General features: G+C 37.2%; 1 protein-coding gene across 1 annotated transcript in view; it reads left to right on the top strand.

Moving 5' to 3' along the window:
- Nucleotides 1-23607, top strand: part of TppII (Tripeptidyl-peptidase II) — a 647643-nt gene that overhangs the window by 113325 nt on the left and 510711 nt on the right. The window contains exon 5 of the mRNA XM_090387764.1: nucleotides 12804-12937. Coding sequence (XP_090243890.1) covers nucleotides 12804-12937 — 134 coding nt within the window. The remainder of the gene's footprint in view (nucleotides 1-12803; nucleotides 12938-23607) is intronic.

Genomic DNA, 23607 nt, shown 5'->3' with positions numbered 1-23607 from the left:
GTCATTGTCTAGTCTAATAAAGGAGGTAGCGTTCTCATATATTTTCTTCAAAATCATAATATATGGGGTATCTATGCTTTGTTTTTCCAGTGCCCGAAACATTGCCTTATGATGTATGGAGTGAAATGCCTTTTCTTAATCCACAAATGCTAGGTATAATGGTGTTTTATATTCATTTGCTTTCTCCATTAGCTGTGATATTACGTTAAGGTGATCCATAGTTGAGAATCCTGTCCTAAAGCCAGCTTGCTCTTTCGGTTGATTCTCATCAAGTATTCTTTCTAATCTGTTAGTAATGACTCTTGTAAACAACCTGTAGATGTGGGATAACAAGCTAATTGGTCTATAATTTCCAGTTTCTGATTTATCTCCTTTCTTATGCAGCAAAACCGTGATTGCATTATTCCACTGTTTAGGCCTCACACCTTTTCTAATGCATTTTGTGAAGAGTCTTGCCAGTTTTTGTGTTATGTCTCTTCCTTCCAACTTTAACAACTCTACAGTAACTTCATCTTCCCCAAGGCTTTCTGATTCTTCATTTTCTTCAACGCATGTTCCACGTCATCAGGAAGAATATCGGGTATGTTGTATTGTTGCTAATTTGCGATCCATCTTCCCCACTGCTGGCATCATTCCCTTGCTCCTTGTATAATTCTCTATAGTAGTCTTCTGCTATTTATAAGTACACCATTGCTATTATTCAGTTTCGGTATCATTTGTCTTTCTTTGTTACTGCTCATGGCTGCTGATTTAAATCCTTTGTTTTCCCTTAATGCTTGTTCTACTTTTCTTGTGATATATCTTATGTCCTCTCTGAGTCTTTTTCTAATGGCTTTGCATAACTCATATACTCAATTTTCTCCTTGTCAGTGTTTATTTTGCTCTTCATTTGTTGCCTTCGGTTCATCATAACAAGTGTTTCTTGACTAGTTTTTTCTTCTTTGGATTTCTTTTTCCCTATAGGTTTCTTGGGCTTTATCACTTTCAGAAAGTCGTAATATTCCTCGTCGATATCTTGGTCCTGAGCAGTCTGCAAAAGCTCAAACTTGTTCTTAAGTTCCAGTACATACTGCTCTTTCTCCTCTTCTGTTATCTCAAAGATCTTCGTATTATTTACTTGAGTTAGTTTTTCCTTTCCTACATCTATATCAAGTGTGCATCTTACCATTCTGTGATCACTTCCAACATTTACCTTATTCAGGACGGTAACATCATTCACGATATATCTTCTGTTGGCGAGGATGAAGTTGATTTCATTAGTAGTTAATCCATTTGGACTCTTCCATGTCCACCTTCTGTTTGCCGTTTTCTTGAAAAGTGTTCATTACTGACAATCCTTGAGATTCTGCAAATTCCACAAGTCTTTCACCTCTTTCATTTCTTGCACCAATTCCAAAATTTCCTATAGTTCTCTTTTCTGCACTGTTTTGTCTTTTTCCAACCTTAGCATTGAAGTCTCCCATAATAATAGTGTAGTGGGGTTTTCTGCTCATCTAGAAGACTCAATTTCGGTGTACATTTCTTCAACCTCTTCATCATCATGGCTCTAGGTTGGTACATAAATCATTATAACCTTTAGCTTGTACCTCTTAGAAATCTTGAGTATTAGTCTTGACACTCTTGGTGATGTACTTTTGAATTCCAAAATGTTTTTTATATTTTTATGGACCAGAAACCCAACTCCACCTTTGCTCCTTTCACCGTTTCCATTGGTGTACAGCAGATTTCCACTTGATAAACTTATAAGTGATTAATTTCTTCTTCTTCTTGTTTCAGCCAAACTGATGATATTCCAATTCACATTTTCTAGTTCCTTTTCCAGCTCTAATATCCTGTCTTCACTGATGAGCGATCTTACATTGTAACAGGCCAAGTTTAGTTTCCGTGCATGGCAGCCTGGTCGTACCCAGAGATTCTTAGCACCCTCTGCTTCCACTCTGATCCTCTCACTGTTGTAAGAGGGGGAGTGAAAGCCGCTGGGGACTGAGGGCCATTTGTTTCATCCTGCTCTCATATGCCTGAGGGTTTGGTCTTTTCCTCTTCACGCTGACCAGGCGTCTTGAAGAGAACCACTCTACACGTTCGTTGCCACCTAAGTGACGTAACAGGGCTTACCATCGAGAAGGTGTGCATGAGTGGATTTTAGGGAGGCAGGCCAACCGGACTTCTCCTAAATCTTCTGTAATAGAGAGATATTGGATCCATCAGTGTTTTAGACTGAGTGTCTGATAACACACAGAATACCTGTTCCCCTCTAAGCCACCCTATGCAGAATCACCACCCACCCACCCACCCACCCAATAAGGCAATGGTGCACCCAAGTGCTGGCAAGGTGATGTCAGTTTTTGCAATCAGCATGGTATAATACTAACAGATTACTTTGAAAAGGGCTATACTGTGGTGACGAAGTATTATTCCAACTTCCTCGTAGAGCTATATGTTACTATAAAAGAAAAAAGACAGGGAAAGCTGTCAAAAGGTGTGTGCTTGCTCCATGATAATGCCCCTGCATATTCCTCGCATGCTGCAGTGAGGTCCACAAATGTGGGTTTGAAATATTGCTGCATCCTGCTTATTCCCATGACCTTTGACCCTTGGATTTCTTCCCCTTTGCCTGAAGTCAGCACTTTGCTGCTAATGAGATGATCTCTGCTGCCGAGTCGTGTTTTGAAGGACAGTCATAGGACTTCTTTAAAACTTGCCTGTGGAACTGTATTTAAACACGACAAAAATTGTCATTTTGCATGGTGACTATGTTGAAAAAGTGTAATATATATGGTATTTGTTTCAACCTTCTATCACAACTACTTCTGGGTGAATACAAATCTGTTTTTGAACCCCTCTCTTAGAACCCAGTTCCGACTATTAGTGAAGCGTTTCAAGCAGCTAAACTTTTGAATCAGTTTTATAAAAACACAAGAGTCCAATCATAATATTGTTTCACAGATTGCAAAAAATTGAAAATAATTTGAAAGCAAAAATAAAATTTCTGATTATATATATTATAATTAGAAATATTTTTTCTGTATTATTAAACATGCAGTATACTGTATACAAGTAATACTGCACATATAAAATTTGTTTTGATGAAGCCATCAGTGCCCACAGTACCCAAGCACATCAGGCCTATATCATTAGCTTCAACCCAACTCAAAATACTGGTAAAAGCAATCCTGCCTGTGTTAACAAAGCGGCTTCTTCCACTCGAGTCTCCACAATATTACTATGCATTAGCTAACCACTTTACTGTTACAAATCTCCTGGCAATGTCTAACCTTGCTTTCAAAACCTTTGATGGTTAAGCTGTTTAGCAGGTTAAGCTGTTCTATATGTTGACATGGAGGCAGCCTTTGATAGCATCAACATCAAAATGCTTCTTGCACTGGAATCATTTTTACAACTTCAGGGAAGTGTGTGTGTGCACGCACGCGCGCGCGTGTGTGTGTGTGCTGCCTTTAGATCCTAGTGATGAAGTCTAAAGTTGTCTACCAAAATAAGTACCCATGCTTCTCTGGTCATGCAATTTGTGAACTGTCTAATTGAAATCTGGTAAAAGTTGTGACATAAAAAAATCTAATAGTGATTGCAAGATTTGGTTTGCATTTAAGATGGAAAAACTGAGCTGTGTTGTGGAATGTGCAACTGGATACCTTCTGCTGCACACTGTAATTGCATGCTTTGACAGTTGTATCAACTGGAATTGATTTTTGTGTATATTTTTATAATTATATGTAATTATCTTATAATTTGTACTTCAGCTATAATTTACCTTCCACCTTTTGTTTTTTTTTTTTTTTTAGAAAAAAAAATGCAAATACATTTTGTTAACCTATTTTATATTTCTTACATTATATTCATTTACTACTGTGCTCACTTATTTTTGTATTCACTTAACTTTCCATTATCACAACTGTTAACATAACCTATTAATTTTCCCAATTGTTAATCTCTAATTGTACGTTGATGTATAATGTATATGCAACTTGCCAAACTCCTTGCCTTGTTTGTAGTCTGTGATGGATATTTGTTGCCTGCTATATCTGGATGTGTGCAATAAAAGATTATTTATGTACTGTATATGTAAATGGTAACAATGAAAGTGAAACATTATTTAGTGTAGATGGAGTCATAACTGTGTGTAATGCGTATTCACCTTATATCTGTTATTAAATTTCATTATTAAAAGTCTACTAATTGAAATTAAAAAAAAAAATGTAACTTGTGTTATAATGTCACTTGGTTATAATGTTAAGAATGCTCCTGTCCATTGAATTACACTATAACTGAGTTTCATTATAAGCAAATTTGTACTATTTATGAGTTCCACTGTTTATGATTTTTTTTTATTGCCTTTTGAATGTTTGCTAACATGAGTTTTCCCATCTGACCTGTCTCCATGATGTACATTCTTCCCACATTCACAAATATTCTGATAACTTCATCTTTTAACAGATGCCTTATTTATAGCTTGAAAATTAACTTGAAATCATATTCCCCCCCCTCCCCCCATTTCTTTTAATGTATTGTATGAATATTGCCTCTTTTATAATCTAAGTATTGTCACTAACTTCTGTTTTCCTTATTCTTGAATTTATCAGTAGTTCGTTCTATCTGTTAGTTTGCGAGAGGAAAAAAAAACATTTATTTTAATGTTAGTATTTCTTTATTTCAGCACATCCAGTTTTCAAGTAATCGGTTTTATTGTGCTAAGATTGTAAGTAATTACAGTATGCCTTTAATAAGTAAACCGAAATGGATAGAGAAAGAATTGCTTATTTATTTATAAATTATCTGAAGCAGAATACATCAAATTACAAATTTCTAGCTGACCGGGCTTGGATCAGAGTAGAAAATGCAAAAACTTTGGAGGTGCATTATGGCCACAGGAGCCGATGCCCAACAACTACAAAAAAATCAAAAAAATCTAATAAATACATGTAAATATGCATCATGCTTCAGGCAATTTTTTATATCATTATTTTTAGGTATCAAACATTTCGTAATGCAATCTTTTGAAATTGAGTGGAGCTCAGTCTGATGCCTTTCAGCTGTATGATGTGTAAACAGCTGGGTTTTGTAAACAGCTTCCTTCAGTATGCCCCACAAATAAGCATCAAGTGGTGCAAATTCAACTGATTTGGAGGAGATGTATATCCACAGAAGTGCTGTTCAACAAGCAGTGTCTCTAGCAGCATCTGGGGGTGGCATCATCTTTATTCAGTCTTTGCAGATTTAGAACAAAGAGCAAGACAGAATTGACAGTATTTTTCTTGGTTCATAGTAACATGCTTTCTCTGCTTATCTACAAATAAGGTTTAGTGAGACCATGACCTGAAATTGCACCACCAGGCAAGTACTTTATTGCTGTGTAGAGAATGCTTTGACATGTTCAGCTGGTCTTTCGGGTCTGAGAAACCACATCATTTGCTTGTTCACATAACTGTCCAGCATAACTGGCACTTATCAGAAAATCAAATAGTGCAGAGAAAATATTTTTGTATATGTTTGCAAGAGTGCAATTAGAGAGCAAATGTCTTTGTTCCAAATCCTGTACTTGTAGATGGTGACTCACCTACATATGATACAAAAGAGTGCCTAACAGTTAGAATCATTCTTTGAACAGACATACTCTTATTTTTTCCTGGGTGGCCACCCAATTTTGAAAAGTACTCCCGGGCAATGGACACAGTGTTTGTCTGTGGAGTTTCATTTTCTTCCGCTTCTTTTTATACTGGCACAAAATTGAACCAGTCTGCCTAAGTTTATTTGCCAAAAACAACACTGTTCACTTGGTTTGTGGATCTTTATTGAACTCGACTTGGAAATATTCATGTACAGTTTTCACACTGGGTCCACTTTCTTGGCCTATTTTGTATGAACAGAAATAATGCTCTACAATAAAGCCTTTTCTCAGACAGTGAGATTACCATTACCAACCTTCACAGCATTTCTCAGCTCTAGCCAATGTCGGGCTAACACAACAAGTCCAGAGTCTAGGTGGCAACAATATCTAATGCAGGGTTGCTAAACTTTGGTTTACTTTATTCTGAGCCATACTTTAGCATCAATCTTTATAGATAACATTTACAAGGAAAATGACTTGTTTAAAGTTTTGATTAAAGCTGATTATTATATCAGTTAATGAAACCTTTTATATTGAAAATATTTTCTGGTTATTATTTACAATCTTAAATAAGCAAACAATCTGTTAACAATAAAATCCAGTAAAACTAAGGTTTTACTGGATTTTATGTATTTCATAAGGAATGGATAGCATCCATTGAATTTACAATAAGTTTGATTTCTTTTTTGTATGAGACTGTGATGTAATTATCTTAGTACAAAATCAGATAGAAAAACTGTTATGCTGTATGAAGCAGCATTTTGTTCTTTTTTATAACAATTGAAGTAACCTTAGTTGTTTGCAGTTTCTGCTGTTATGAAGAAACTAAACAAACCCAAATTACAAAGGGTACTAGGAAAGTTTTGCAATATGACGCAACAATGAATCACAGGAAGCTGCTTGTTGCTGCATGTTGAGACATGTTCATACGTGCATAGTAGCCGCCGCGCCAAGTCGATGGGCTCAGTTATTCATTAGTAGTGAGAGTGTAAAGTGCTTGCGATGGCATCGTGGTCACGAAATGAGATAAGGACAGTTTTGCGGTAAAATTTCGTGCGTGGTTTAACCATAGACCAGTGCTTAGAAGAAATGACTCTTGCACTAGATGATGATTGTCCACATCGTACAATGATATTCAGGTGGTATAGAGAATTCCAAAGGGGAAATTTCACTCTGGAGGATTCTGAGAGGCCGGGAAGGCCACGAACATCAGTTACGGAGGAAAATGTTACTGCTGTGAGGAAAATGCTTGACGAAAACAGGCGAGTGACCTACCAACAGATAGAGGATACTTTGGGCCTAAATGCACCAGCAATTCGTTCGATTCTGCAAGATCATTTGCACGTGAAGAAACTTTGTTCTCTCTGGGTGCCGCATCAACTGACTGAAGAGCAGATGACACGACGTGTGACTTGGTGCCGGGAGATGTTAAAAAAGTTTGATAAGGGACAATCTCGGTATGTGAACAACATCGTGACAGGTGACGAGACTTGGCTGTACTATTACGATCTGCCGACCAAGGCTCAAAACAAAGTTTGGGTCTTTGATGATGACGACACACCCGTAATTGTCAGAAAATCCCGATCTGTAAAGAAGAAAATGATAGCTGTATTTTTCAAATCGAGTGGAATTGTGGAACGTGTCGTTTTGGACACACACAAGACAGTCACAGCTAAGTGGTATACTGAACAATGCCTGCCTAAAGTCATTGGATCTATGAAGAACCTGCGGCCAAAGTCAAGAATGGACACCTGGTACCTCCATCACGATAATGCTCCAGCTCACCGCGCCAAAGCCTGCACCGAATATTTGACCACGACAGGACTGAAACTTCTCGAGCACCCTCCCTACAGTCCAGACCTTGCTCCCTGCGACTTTGCACTGTTCCCGCATGTGAAAATAAAGGGAGGCGGTTTTCCAGTGATGAGGACCTTCTACGGGCTTGGGACAACGCGTGTGCTTTACTCCCTAGTGAAACTTGGCAGAACTGGTTTAAAGATTGGTTTCGGAGGATGGAGAGGTGTATTGAATGTAGAGGAAATTACTTTGAAAAAATTAAATAAACAAAGCTGTATTGCAAAACTTTCCTAGTACCCTTTGTATTAATGTATTTATGACATGGGGGAAGTTCCCAGTGTATGGGTGAAACTGCAAGAGAGGAGAAATTTTGCCTTTATGTGAACTTCGCTTTCTGTACTGTAATACATTTAGTATCATTAACAAGTGTGGTGTTAAATTTTCAAATAATGGTGCCCTACTTTAGTTTACATGGGTACTGTTGGTTTCCATGGGTACTGCACTTTTCTTATCATAATGGCATCTAAGAAGGGTGGTTATGATATTCTTAAGAATATCAACTGCTGATATTCATAAGAACAGGTAAAAGCTCAAGCAGTTTATTATGAAGTATAACATTTGATGTTTAGTGCTTCTAGGTACTATAGAACTTGTTGAATTGTACTTGAGGAAAATAACTGATGGTTGTAGAAACCATAGAAGGTGTTGCATGAACAAGCCAGAATGAAGTTGGGTGCAAATAGTATGTGCAGCAGCATTTTAGTGATGTTGAGCTTTAAGCAGCTGCCAATAAACTTGCAAAGCACGTGAACATAAATTTTAATGCTAGTGACAGTTGATTGTGGCATTTTCAACAAAAGATCATATGGTGAATATTTGAATTCTCCCAGTGAGAGTGTTGAGCCTTTCAGAAAATATCTCAGTGAGATAATAAAGATAGGTAATGCTGACAAGACTGGACTTTTTTAAGAATTTGCTATGTGAAAACACTCCTAAGCACGAGAGCTCTACTTGTGGAGGAATGCTCAACAAGAAGAGAATCTGTCATGAACTGCATTAATGCTAATGGAAGTTATTGAAGTCTCTTGTAGTCAGGGAGTTGTAGTGACCTTGAATGCTGAAGAATATTATGCATGAATTTATTAGTCATTTATTAATCCAGTTCATGGTTCACATTGGAGATTACCTCTGACTGGTTGTACAACCATTCTAACCTAAGGCATTATCAGATTGAAGCTCTTAGATTTAAGATTCTCCTTCAAGATGTCAGAGCTTTGTCAATTATTGGCAACATTCTTCATTTCCTTCAGTAAAAAACTGCTCTAGCTACCACAGGATGGTTAGGTGCCTGGTATCACTACTTAATCCAATTTCTTTGATCTAGCTATGGATCAAGCTATCAGCAAGACATGCAGAAGGTTATTCTGGAAAAAATTACTTGTTGAAATTATGGTTGTTTTGGAGAATGAGAAGGACAAAGTAAGGATATTAAAGGACAAAGGACATTGTAGAACATCTGTAATTTGCCATACCTGGAGTGCTTCTTGGAAGAAAATAAAGATCAGTACCCTTTCAATTGACAGGGATGTAGATTTTTAACTTAAAGGGATTTTTTGAGGTCAATGACTATCACAGGATTGTCAGAGTCTGGTAAATCTGATAAATGGCCAGAAGGTGATGGGTGAGATCCCAGGTATCTGATTCTTGCTGAGAAAAAGCTTGCCGTGGTAGTTTCTCTATAGTCTATTTCTAAAACATTACTAGTAATGTTGAAGAAAAGGACATAGATAAAGAAGGAAACCCCTTCAAGCCAAAGCTCTTAAAGGTCAGAGTTTTTTTGGATATATGGTCTTAAGTTCATTAGTTTATTTTGGGACTGAAATGTGTCCTTAAATCACTACCTAATCAGTCAAGCATTTCAGACATCAGTAGGGTATTACTGAACCTCAGCAGCTCTTCAGACTTTGAATAAGCTTTAGTTAGAGTTGCCACTGTGCAATTATGCAAAATTTCAAGATTGGTAAGTGCACTAAATTACAGTATTATGATCATTCTTCCTCCAGTGTTATAATATTTCAAGGTTTATTTCTTAGTACAGCACTTTTCATAATATTGTAGCAACTTTTGCAACATAGGCATTTCTTTTGAATTTAATGAACAGTTGACATTAGGAACAGTGCTTTCCTCATACAGTCCGTTAAAGTGAGGTTTACTGCATATTTAACATTAGAGGATTTTTTGCTGGTGCAACTTATCCAATAGGGCTGTACAACAAATATTGCCTCAGGACTTAAATTTTCATTTTTACAAGGTTATAGGTACTGCAAGAGTTGAAACTTTGTGACCTTGTAAAAATTTTTGTCAAGAAATGCTAACTCAAATGTGTCGTCATGAAGACTTTATTTCCATTCTATGGATGTATGATGATGATGATGATGATGCTCACTTTCAACCTTTTTTGTGAATAAACAAAACTTTCATTATTGTCCAGAAGAAAACTCTAACCAATTTTACCAGTAACCATTGCACAGTGACTGGGTAACAGCATAGTGTGCAATTTCATCTCACGGAATTATCAGCTCATATTTTTTTGAAGATGATAATGGAAGGGATACAGCCATGATAACATATTCTAATATAATCTCAACTTTTTTACTGATGAACTAGCTACTAGGTTTCCTCAAGTTAATGAGGCCAGTCGGTTTCAACATGATCGTACAATGTCATATACTGTCAGAGGGTGCTGTACAGTTGTTTTTTCATAACCATATCATCTCCAGGAATTGTAACATTTCTTGGCTTCCAAGGTCCCCAGGCCATCAGCATGCAACTTTTTTTTTTTTTTTTTTTTTTATTAATGGGGTCACTTAAAGAGAAAAATGTATTCATATTGTCCACACAATATTGAAGGGCTGCATGAAAAAAATTATGAAGAAATTGCTAAAATTTCTTTGGAAATTCTACACTGCATAATGGGAAACATGCATAGAAGATTAGAATGCCTGAGCATAGATAGAGATCACTTCGAGGATATCATCTTCAAAAAAATAAAAGGCGTCCAATGTACTTTATGATGGCATATTTGTAATTTGGCAAATACAGATTCTTTATTTAATTATTGAGTTTTTAAAACAGCCTATTTCCCTAACTCATCCTGTACTTGATTTTTACTGAGCTTTCCATTGAATTTGTCCACGTTGGGTAACATAAGCCATCATCAGTGTCTTGATAGTAATGAATCCACATTGGATTTATCAATATCAAGTTAAGAATCTGCAGATAAAGGAACCACTAGGTGGCAGTGATCACAGGGTGCTCAAGTGGGATTTACTCAGAGGTAACGACCATAAGGGGTAAAGGGAAGGGATTTTGCTTTCGTAAAGGCATCTACAGTAATCTGAGACAGTATTAAAACTGTACATGGTGGGACCATCCGATGATGTTACCAACAGCAAATTCAAAATGAGAGCCATTCAAAGAATTCATCTTGGAAGCTACTAGGCTTTACATACCAACTAAGAAATATTGTTCAAGGTTTAGGCCTAAATGGATGTCAGATGAACTAATGAGACGTGGCAGAGAAGAAAAATGCATGGAATACATATAAATAATGGGTGACATGGAAGCCTATGATAGATATAAGCTGGTCTGCAACCAAGTCACAAAGGAGGTTAGGCAGGCAAAGGCAGATTATGAGAAATCTTTGGCAAGGGATGCAAAGAAAAATAGCAAAGAGTTCTTTACCTATGTAAACTCTAGAAGGAAAGGGATGAATCAGATTGGTCCACTGGATATTGATGGTTGAACTGTTGATGATCTTGCTTAGGCAGCTAACAAACTAAATGAGTATTTTGCATCTACATTCGCACATGAGGAGTTATTCAGGGAGGGGAATGCCAGAGGTGAATTAAGCTCTGGCAGTGAGCTAGATGATTTTGTAATAACTGAGAAGAAAGTGGAGGAGAAATTGTTGAAGATAACCATAAAAAAGGCACCTGGGGTGGATGGGATCTATCCAATTATATTAAAGGAGGCAGCAAAGGAAGTAAGCAAACCCTTAGCCATAATTATGAGATCTTCCTTGGACTCAGAAGAGGTACCCATGGACTGGAAATGTGCAAATGTGACCAGTTCACAAAGGAGTGACACAAGTAATTATAGACCTGTTAGTTTAACTTCTGTTCCAGGAAAATTAATGGAGGCACTGGTTAAAGAAGCACTGTAGGATCATCTAGACAGGACTTCAGTTATAGTCAGACACAGCATGGTTTTGTTTAGGGAAAGTCTTGTCTGACCAATTTGATTGGATACCATGATGTGGTCACAAAGGAACTGGATGCAGTGAATAACTTTGATATCATATATTTGGATCTTAGAAAGGCTTTTGATACTGTTGGGCATGGAAGACTGCTGCACAAATTGGAGCAGTCGGATACAGCATGGTTTTGTTAAGGGAAAGTCTTGTCTGACCAATTTGGTTAGATACTATGATGTGGTTACAAAAGAATTGGATGCAGGGAATAACTTTGATATCATATATTTTGATCTTAGAAAGGCTTGATTCTGCTGCACAAATTGGAGCAGTGTGTCATTGTAGGCAAATTGCTGCTATGGATAAAGGGATGGTTGAGTGGGAGAAGACAGGGAGTGGTAATCAATGGACACTGCTGTTCGTGGACTAATGTTATTAGTGGAGTCCCCCAGGGTTCAGTGTTGGGTCCATTGTTGTTTTCTGTATTTATAAATGATATTGAAGATGGTATATCAGGCTTAATGTCCAAGTTCGCAGACGATTAATACTAAACATCTGATTAGTACCACACAATCTTCTCTACCCCCCCCATATGATTTTGGCTCGAAACAACGGAAGTTATGTTTACAATTAACTTAAAGAACTAAAAGTTAGAATGTTAAATTATTTTTGACAGACGTGGTGTGTCAGTGTTGAAAAAGCATGGACAATGCCACCCTAACCTGTATAGTCACTTTCTAGGTATTCATTGTAAAGGCATAACTTTTGTTATATGTAAAGTGTTTTCGTTAGTAACATTATAAGTCCAGTTATTATTTTGAGAAGTCATCATAGTATTCCATATTTTTCTGTTCCCGTTAGCATTTGGATTTTGTAATTAAGTGGATGGCAAGCTTAAAATATAATGGGTATTATACTTGTGACCTTGCCATCCAGTTGCCTTGTAATTGTTATTGTCAGATCTCATTCCTTGTTTTATAAGTTTGTCATGATTTGGAGATAATTTTTTCCTTTAATTTTAGTACAAGTAATAATATAAATAAGTGAGTTTTATAAAAGCTAAACAGATTTTAGTTATTCTCATGAAGAATAACTACTAGTTTCCATTTAATTCTGAAATTTTTGTTTCAGTTGAGTCCAGAAAAAAGATTAGAGCTTGAGGAGTTAGAAGCGCAAGTTGAGGTTCTTAATATACTGGAAAAAAAATATAATGATGTTGGACCTATTTATGACTGTATTGTGTTTCATGATGGCGCAATGTGGAGGTTTGTATTGATTTTTTTTTTTTTTTTTTTGTTTTCTTAAATATTTTTGTTTTAGTATTTTAAAATTTAAAAGGCTATGGTTGTAAATTTAGAGTAATACTCTTGAAACTATATCATTGACAAAATCCCATGACCTGCTCTGGCAGCCTGTCTGCACTACTCAGAAAACTTCATATCTGACTACACAATTACCCCCAGGTCTTTTTCATTCTCCACTTCCCTGGGTGTAGTACCACACAGTTGGTACGTTTCTCTTGAGTTACTGCTACCCATATGCAGTACTTTGCATTTGTCAATGTTAAACTTCAGTTGCTACTTAGCCCATCTGCCTGTCTTTTCTAGATCCTGTTGCAGTAGCATACTGTCTTTATCGTCATTAACATCCCTGCCAACCTTTGTATCATCTGCAAACTTGGACATTAAGCTTGATATACTTTCATCGATATCATTGAAAAATACACAAAACAAAAATGGGCCCAGCACCAAATCCTGGCAGATTCCACTAATAACATTGGTCCATGTAGAGCAGTGTCCATTTATTATCAATCTCTGCCGTCTCCCACCCAATCATCCTTTTATCCAGGCACCTCCATAGCCAGGTGGGAAGGAGCAGCAGTGCATAGCACACGCTTCTTGATTAGACTGGAGTTTGAGCCCGTCACCACCAAATATTGAGGATGCGGAAAGGTCAGGGAATAACCACCGCATATCCCGAAGCAATATGGCTTTAGTTGCTAATGCTCCTAAAAAAACCAAGCATAACCTTTTATCCATTGCAGCAACTTGCCCATAATGCCGTATTGCGGCCATTTGTACAGCAGTCTTGCATATGCAACAGTATCAAAAGCTTTCCTGAAATCCAAGTATAAGATATTGAAATTATTTTTTGCATCCAGTACCTTTGTGACCACATCGTAGTATCCAGTCAAATTGGTCAGACAAGACCTTCCCTTAACAAAACCACACTCTGTCTGAACTATTACAGCAGTCTTGTCTAGATGATCCTGCAATGCTTCTTTAACCAGTGACTCCATTATTTCCCCTGGAATAGAAGTTAAACTAACAGGTCTATAATTATTTCTCTGCCTTTGGGGACCTCCTTTGTGAATTGGGGATACATATGCACATCTCCAGTTCATGGTGACCTCCCCTGAATTTAAGGATGCTCTCATAATTATGGCTAAGGGTTTGCTTAATTCTCTCGCTGCCTCCTTCAATTTAACTGGATAGATTCCATTCACCCCACATTCTTTATGTTTAACTTCAATTTCTCCTTCACCTTGCTCTCTGTTATTACCAAATCATTTAATTACTGGCAGAGTTTAGTAAACTTCTGTTCTCCCTATCCTTACAGAATTCCTTGTGTGTGAATGTAGATGCCAAATACTCATTCAGTTTGTCAGCTATCTGAGCAATTGAACTATCAATATCAAGTGGACCAATCTGATTCATCCCCTTCCTTCTAGAGTTTACATAAGTAAAGATTTCTTTGCATCCTTTGCAAAGGATTTTTTGCAGTCTGCTTTTGCTTACCTAATCTCATTTGTGACTTGATTACAGACTAGCTTATATCTGCCATAGTCTTCTGTGTCAAGTGATAATTTATATGCATCCTGCCTGAGACCACTGTAGTCACCTTTAAAAAAGCAAAAACCTTTCCCTTTATGGTTATTACATCTTTAAGTAAATCCTTTACATGAGTTTGTTTTACACTGTGATCACTGTCACCTAGTGTTTCCTTTATCTGCAAATTCTTAATGCATGAATAATCACTGCTGATAATCAGATCAAGAGTATTACTCCCTCTGGTTGCACCTCGAACATGTTGGTATAGAATGTTAGCAGGGATAAGGAGGTGACCATCCCCTTGTATAAGGCCAATGGTCAGACCACACCTTGAGTACTGCATACAGATCTGGAGGCCTCATTTTAGGAAGGATGTAGAGTTGCTAGAACGAGTACAGAGAAGGGCAACAAGACTGGTGAGGGAACAAAGGGGTGCTCTTATGAAGAAAGACTTTAGTTCTGCAAATTTCAGCATTTGGAGACTAGGCACCTAGGAGGTGATCTGATTGAGGTGTATTAATGTCTTGAATGGTTTGAGCAGTGTCAATGCTGATGGGATTCTTCCACTTGCTCAGATTGAGAACCTGAGGTGGCATAGATTTAAATTGAGTAAAAGACAGTTGTATGAATGTGTAGAAGTTTGCCTTTAGCCAGGTAGTTGATTGCTGGAACAGACTTCCATCTGTTGTGAGAGTTGATAGCTTAAATAAATTTAAGGCTGAACTAGATAAACATTTGGAGTGACCAGATGGGTGAAATTTGATGTTTTTTTTTTTTGGCTGATGCTGCATAAGCTTGCTTCCTTGCATCGTATGCCTTAACTAATGCTAACTGTTCTATAAGCAGATAAAAAATTAAAAAAATTCAAGAAATGTTATTATTTAATAATGATCCCCTGCAGCCCTTGTTTTCATATTTCTAAAGCCTTGTACTAAATACTCTAACAGAACATTTGAGTAATTATACAAGAAAAGTTAAAAAATTTTACTTACCATTTGTGGTTGCTTTACATAATCAGTAGTATAATATGTATTGTATCACTGATTATGTATTACAGTAGTTAAAAATATCTTATGCATGGGTTATCAGTGGCAGTATACATGTATGTATGATATCCATTGGAAAGTTGACTTTGAGATTGTTTGAAGCTATGTTGGGGTTTTTATCTGCTGCAAGCCACTTACTCTAATATACCCACAGTTTATAATCTGATAGGTTAAAATCTAGTATCTTAGTGGAGTTTTGTTTTACATCTTGTAGGTGTTATTTTAGTTACTGCATACTGATTGAATTCCCTTGTAATTTAAAGGGAGTGCAGTAAGTACATTGTCATGTTAAAGGAATTAAGCAGATTATTGACTTGATTGATGAATCTTTTTATCTATCAAAATAAGATAAGTATTTCTTTGAACTGTGATAAAATTACGAACAAATAAGTTTATTCATAGGCAAATACAGCAAATATAAGGCTATAGAATATGTGGTTGTGTGATATATATTATGAATCTTGTTTAACTAGATAGGTAATCAGGTGATAGTAGATTTGAAAGTATTGAATTATAAGCTGTAAGTAGATTAGAGTAAATGGCAGATGAAAACATATTTCCGGCTTGGGTTGTGTGTTATCTAACCTTGTAAATGGTGATAGGAAAATTTATTTTACTTCTGTGTACAAGGTTTCATGAAAAAATTTTGTGAATGTTGCAAAAAATTAATTTTATTCAATCATAAATGTTTGTTATTATTCTAGAGCAGTGTTTCCCAAACTTTTTTTGCTCGCAGACTCCTTTTGGCTTCGGAAAATAATCATGGATCCTCACATTCTAGCTAATTTAAGTATGGGGTGGCCAAACGATAGGTATCGTTTGGGATGTCCAAAATTTATATCTCAGAACTGATTTATTATACGTCTACAATCTATCTTATTCAGACTGACACAAAAATAGCTGAATAATAAACTGTCACTATTTGAGTATAAAATTGATTGTACCACATATGCTACTAGTGTGAAATATGGTGTTATTTTTTCATCTCACAAAGTCCTGTAAAATTGTGGCTTAAGCAAAGAAAGCCCGTCCCCTGTTTGTTTTGAGTGAAGAAAGAAGTTGCACCACAATTTATATGACCTCCCTTTGATTATGCAGCAATTTACTTGTGCTTGTGAGGAATTACTGCTCACCAGGTGTAAGCTTGCATGAACACAGTGTGACAATATATGGAACATAGGTTGTAGTTTTTAGCCCAATATAGATCACTAAGGTTTTCATGAAAGACAGTATTGCTAATCTGTGCTGAGACCCTTCTTGTGTGTTCACAGAAAAATTTCAGGTTTGTAACATTGAAGTGTTGAAGGTAAATGAAGGTGGTGACTATTGAGAGGATCAAACACCATGCAGCCATAAAGTACCCTCCTTTAAAACGAATGTCAACAAAAGAAATTCATGTAGACTTGCAGCAAGCATTAGAAGAACTTTGTCCTCTATATTCCACAGTGACAAAACTGGGTTGCAGAATTTAAGCGTGGGTGAGTTGGCGTTGAGGATGCCCTTGCAATGGGAAGCCTGTTACTGTGTTGACACCTGAAAATGTGGATGCCATTTATAATCTGGTCATGCAAGACTGAACAATAACATTTATACACATTGAGACAACATTCAGCATCCCCCCATGAGCAAGCTCTCAATTAGTGTGGTGAATGTTTTAGGAATGACGAAGCTTTTTTTCAGCTGGGACCTTAAAGCACTGAATGCGGATCAGAAGGGGCAAAGAGTGAGATGTTGTCATGAGATCATGCAGCATTTTTAGCTTAACGAAGCTCAGTTTTGGGGCAGTATGTCACTATGGACAAAATATGGTTGTACCACTTTGACCCTGAAACAAAAGAACAGTCAAAACAGTGGAAGTATCCCTCTTCTGCCCTCCTAAAAATTTCAAGTGCAGAAATCGGCTGTAAAAGTCATGGCATCTATGTTTTGGGATGCAGGAGTAGTAGTAGAGGCAAATGAGGCAAGAAAGCAAGCTTATATAGCATCAACCAAAAAAAAAAAAAAAAATAAATAAATAAATAAACTTCATTCATCTTTACCTGTCGAATTTGTCTACTTCTACCTTGAATTTATTCAACCCATCCACTTCCACAACAACAGACGGAAGCCTATTCCAACAATTAACCACTCACTGGCCGAAGCCAAACTTCTGCGCATCTATCCTGTAATTATCCTTCCTCAATTTAAATTTATGCCCCCTCAGCAAGAGGAAGAATGCCATTCACATTCAGCTTACTCAATCCATTCAAGGTCTTAAACATCTCAATCAGATCATCACCTTACAGGTGCCTAGTCTCCAGATGTTCCAGTTTGCAGAACTGAAGCCTTTCTAGGTAAGTGCACCTTTTTGTTCTCTTCACCAATCTGGTTGTCCTTCTCTGTAGATCCAGTCGATCTACATTCTTCCTAAAGTGAGGCTTCCAGACCTGTATACAATGCTCTAGATGCACCCTAACCATGGCCTTGTACAAAGGGACAGTCACTTCCTTATCTCTACTAGCAAAGTTTCTGTATATCAGTGAAAAACCCCATGAGGTGTCCTGGCAGCACATCTGCACTGCTGAGAGAATTTCATATCTGATTGCATAATTACCCTCAACTTCTTTTGCATTTTCTTCTACCTTGAGTGTAGTTCCACACAGTTGATTAGTTACTCTGAGATTGCTGCTACCCATATGCAGCATCTGTCAGTGTAAACCTTCAACTGCCATCTCTCAGCCGATCGACATAATTATTCTAAATCTTGTTTCACTAGCATACTGTCATTACTGTCGTTAACCAAACTGCCTACCTTTGTATCATCTGCAAACTTTGTCTTTAAGCCTGATATATCTTCATCAGTATCATTAATAAATATTGACAACAGCACTGAACCCTGGGGAACTCCACTGATAACATTAGTCCACAAGGAGCAGAGCCCATTGATAACCACTCTGTCTTCTTCCATTTAACCATCCCTTTATTCAAAGCAGTAACTTGCCCTTAATACCACTTTGCTCCAGTTTATACAGTAGTCTTATGTGCAACAGTATCAAAAGCCTTCCTTTAATCCAATTATATGATATAAAAATTATTTTTTGCATGCAGTTCCTTGTGCCTTGCACTGTATATGATAGGTTACTACAATGTGCATTGTAGTAACCTATCAGGTTAGTTAGACAAGACTTCCACTTAACAAATCCATGCTGTGACTGCAGTATATTGCATTCCTGTCCAGATGGTGCTGTGCTGCATTACTTCTTTAAACAGTGATGCCATTATTTTTCCTGAAATAGATGTTAAGCTGATAGGTCTGTAATTACTCATGTTGTCTTTTGATCCCATTTATGAATTGGGAATACATTCACATATCCCCAGTCCATAGGGACCTCCCGTGAATCCAAGGATGGTCTCATAATTATAGCTTCAACAATTTCTCTTCCAGTTTCCTTTCAGTTATTACCCTGTTGGCGTTTGATAAACTTCTGACATCCCCTTCTATAAAGAATTCCTCATCTGTGAATGTAGATGCAAAATATCTATTCAATTTGTCAGCAACCTGAGCAAGATCATCACCAGTTAATCAGTTGATATCAAGTGGCACAATGTGATTCAACCCATTCCTTTTAGTTAATATAAGCGTAAGCATGGAAGCTACTAGGCTTTTCATACCAACTAAGAAATACTATTCAAGATTTAGGCCTAAATGGTTCAGATGAACTAATGAGTCTTGTGGCAGAGAAGAAAAATGCATGGGATGCATATAAATTAGCAGGTGACACAAGCCTATGGCAGATATAAACTAGTCTCCAATCAAGTCACAAAGAACATATGAGAAATCCTTGGCAAAGGATGCAAAGAGAAACAACAAAGACTTTACTTATGTAAATTCTAGAAGGAAGGGGATGAACCAGATTGGTCCACTTGATGTTGGTGGTTCAACTGTTGATGATCTTGCTCGAATAGCTGACAAACTGAATGAATATTTTGCATCTACATTCACACATGACGAATTCTGTAAGGAAGGGGAGGACAGAAGTTTACTAAACTCTAACAGGGAGCTAAATGATTTTATAATAACGGAGAGCAAAGTGGAGGAGAAATTGTTGAAGTTAAACATAAAAAAGGCACTTGGGGAAGATGGAATCTATTCAGTTATATTGAAGGAGTCAGCGAGGGAAGTAAGCAAACCCTTAGCCATAATTATGAGAGCATCCTTAGATTCAGGGGAGGTCTCCATGGATTGCAGATGTGCAACTGTATCCCCAATTCAAAGGGGGTTCAAAGGGTGATGCAAATAATTATAAACATGTTAGTTTAACTTCTGTTCAGGGGAAAATAATGGAGTCATTGGTTAAAGTGATGCAGGACCACCTAGACAAGACTGCAGTAATAGTTCAGGCACTTTAAGGGGAAATCTTGTCTGACCAATCTGATTGAATACTACAATATGGTCACAAAGGAACTGGATGCAAAAAACAATTTTGATATCATATACTTGGATTTCAGGAAAGCTTTTGATACTATTGCACATGGAAGACTGCTGTACAAATTGGAGTGGTATGGCATTAAGGGCAAGTTTCTGCAATAGATAAAGGGATGGTTGAGTGGGAGACAGCAGAGAGTGGTAATAAATGGACACTGCTCTATGTAGACTATGTTATTAGTGGAGTACCCCAGGGTTCGGTGCTGGGCCCATTGTTGTTTCGTGTTTATTAATGATATTATTTATTGATATCATTTATTAATGATATCAATGAAGGTATATCAGGCTTAATGTCCAAGTTTGCAGATGATACAAAGGTTGGCAGGGTCATTAATGATAGTAAAGACAGTATGCTACTGCAACAGGATCCAGAAAAGTTAGGTAGATGGGCTGAGAAGTGTCAACTGAAGTTTAATATAGGTAACCCTCATATAACCCGGTAGTTAAGGTTCCTATAAAATGTCAGGTTGTGCAAAACTGTGTTTTATGGGACTAAGAAAAAGAAAGCCCGTCAAAAAGGGGGTTACATTTCAAAAGCTAACAAAAATACATTATTTTGTTAACAAAATGTTAAAAAAACTAAAAAATACACCATTCTAGATTTCATGTATCTTTTACTCTCTTTAAAAATTCAGTATCTGGGTTTGCTTGATAAATCTTTGTGAATGCCATCGTATGAAATTAAGCATTTTTGAATTTTGAATTTTGGGCTCCTTTCAGTCGAAGAATTTGCATTCAACAAATAAGATTCTAATTGTTAGGCTAACTTTCTGCCTTCCTATATGCTTTTTTAGTGTAAAATTTGGAAGTTTAGAATTTTCATCTGCACTGTCATCCTCTGAATTGATTTGGTTTTACTACCGATGCCATTTCCACCAAATCCGCTTCGCTGGCCTCTTTTTCTACCAGTAATTCTTGAATGTCTTCAGTAATCATATCTTTTTAAATTTTTTTAGCAGCATAGGAAACTAAGGCCATGTTATTACTCTGTGTATTGTCTATAAATTGCGTGTCCCGAGGTCAATTTTCTGTTTTGCTGGGCCAAAAACCTGAGTTTCTGGGAGAAAAAAATCATGCTACCCTCACCTGGGACCAACTAACTCCGCCACGTTGTGAAAAAGACCAATAAAAATTCCTTCCATCATCAACGGGATTCGAACTCAGGTCTTTTCCACCCAGTACGTGGGAGGAGGGCGATTCTATCACTTGTGCTACCCACGAGGGCTTCAGTAGTCATATCATCAAAACCGTCCCTCTCCTACCGATGTGGAAAGTTCTACTATCGCACAGATTCCGTTTTCTGCCGGTTTGACCATATTTCCCGAATGAACTGACTCTGGACATACATTTTCCCTCATGCATTTAACGTTGACAGTTTTAGTTCTTTCAGCGATAAAGCTATGATTCTGATACAGTCCACAATTGAGAAATGTTTCCATGCCTCCATTACTTCAATAGATTCGGAATAAATTTTTTCCAAAATCCATTATAACGATTTTCTGATGTAATAAGCTTTAAAGGTGGATATAATGCCTTGATAATCTAATGGCTAAATGAAAGAAGTTTTATTAACTTAGTACAACTGTGGTGGTAGAAACATAACTTCAACATTGGAATGACTTAAATCTTTTGGATAGCCTGGTGTTGCTATCCAATAGTAATAAAACTTTGAAATCTAGATTTTTTCCACAAGTTCAATAGCGTAGAATGTAACACGGGGATTTTTCAACAAAATAAAATACAGGGATTTCTCAATATTTTTTTTTGACTAGCGAGTCAACAGCGGGGATTCAAACAGAGTGGAATTTTTGAAAAATTACATCCAACATAATAGCAGGGTTTTCTCGCACAAAAGCTCAAATACCCCGTTACGCAAGGTTTACCGAAATTCTCTAACTGTATTAGAGTGAAACTGTGTTATATAAGTACCGTGTTGTGCAAGGATTGCTGCAATATTTTTTTTTTTTTTTTAATGTGAACCCCAAACACGAGAGGTATTAGAACCTATAGTACTTAGTACCGTGCTTGGGTTGGAGGTTGAGAAGACGAAAGAAGATATTTGTTGACATTGGACTTGAACTTCTGTAGATTGTAATTTTCAGGAAATACGTATGAAGGAAGGTTGTTCCAGAAAACGGCAGTTGAATGAATAAATGAGGAAGATGAAAAGTTGGTTCTGTGGGTTTGAAGTTGGACAGTAAATGGATGTTGGCTGGTGGCAGCACGTGTTCGGACTGTTTTGAAAGAGAGAGCGGGAATTATAGAAGCCAATTCAGAAGAACAGTGCCCATGGAAATATCTGTAGAAGAGGCATGCAGCAGTCTATGAGAAAGCGAGTGGAGAGATTCTGTTAGAGATGAATCAGTAATTAACCTAACTGCCCTCTTCTGAATGGAATCAAGAAGCCTGAGAGAGGTTTTGGGGGCACCACCCCCCAGATGTGGGAACAATATTCCATGGCAAGGCGGATTTGCGATTTATACAGAGTGAGCAGCTGTTTGGAAGAAAAGTAATGCCGAGAGCGAAAGAGAAAACCCAAGTTTTTTAGATGCAGAGGAAGCAATATTTGTAATGTGCTTGTGCCAAGAGAGATTAGAAGTTAGGGTAATCCCCAAAAGAGATATATCATTTTGCCTAGAAATCGGAGTGTCACTAAAGATAAGCATAGGAGCAGAAGAATCCTTTTTGCGAGATATAAGACAAGAATGAGTTTTAGAAGGGTTGAAATCAACTAAGTTGTCTTTGCCCCACTGGAGAATTACCTGAAGATCGGCATTTAAGGAATTGGTAGCAGATTTTCGAGAAGTTGAAGCTGATTGAGCAGGACAAGGTTTCTCAAAATGGAAAGTTGAATGCAGTGTGCTATCATTGGCAAAACTATGGATAGGATTTCCAGTCAATGGAAGAAGGTCATTGATATACAAGAGGAAAAGAGTGGGGGAAAGAACTGAACTAGGACACTGGCATTAATGGAGAAGTTAGAAGACAGAGAGCCATCTACCATCACCCTCAGTGAGCGATTAGAGAGAAAACTGGATAACCAATTGGTTATCCAGTTTTCAGTATTCAGTCATCTTATGGTTTACCAAAAACAGTTGGTAAACCATAAGATGGAAGCTTGTTTAGAAGACCTTTATGCCAAACACGATCAAAAGCCTTTGAGATGTCAAGAGCAACTACTTGTGTTTCACCGAACCTTTCCATTGAATTAGTCCATAAATGGGTAACATAAGCCAGAATATCACCAGTGGATCGACACTGACGGAATCCACTCTGGCGATCGTTGATCAGACAGAAGGTTTCTAGGTAGTTTAAGAGTTGGCGGTTAATTGATTTCTCCATTACTTTAGAAAGAGTAGAAGTAATTGCAATGGGACGATAATTGGATGGGAGGGATTTGTCACCCTTTTTAGGAACTGGCTGGATATGAGCAAATTTCCAAAGCAGAAGGAAAAATACCTTTGGAATAAGAAAGTGAAAAAAGGCGGCAAAGAATAGGAATAAGTTCAGGAGCACTGGCTTTGAGAACAAGTGGAGAAATACCATCAGGACCTGGAGCTTTCTTATCAATCATGTTAAAGCAAAACTGTTTT

Source organism: Mastigoproctus giganteus, chromosome 13 (assembly GCF_048544385.1).
Source record: "Mastigoproctus giganteus isolate SK-2022 chromosome 13, ASM4854438v1, whole genome shotgun sequence".
NCBI classification, from domain to species: Eukaryota; Metazoa; Arthropoda; class Arachnida; order Uropygi; family Thelyphonidae; genus Mastigoproctus; species Mastigoproctus giganteus.
The sequence above is the reverse complement of the archived record's forward strand: the minus strand, read 5'-3'. Positions and strand labels throughout refer to the sequence as shown.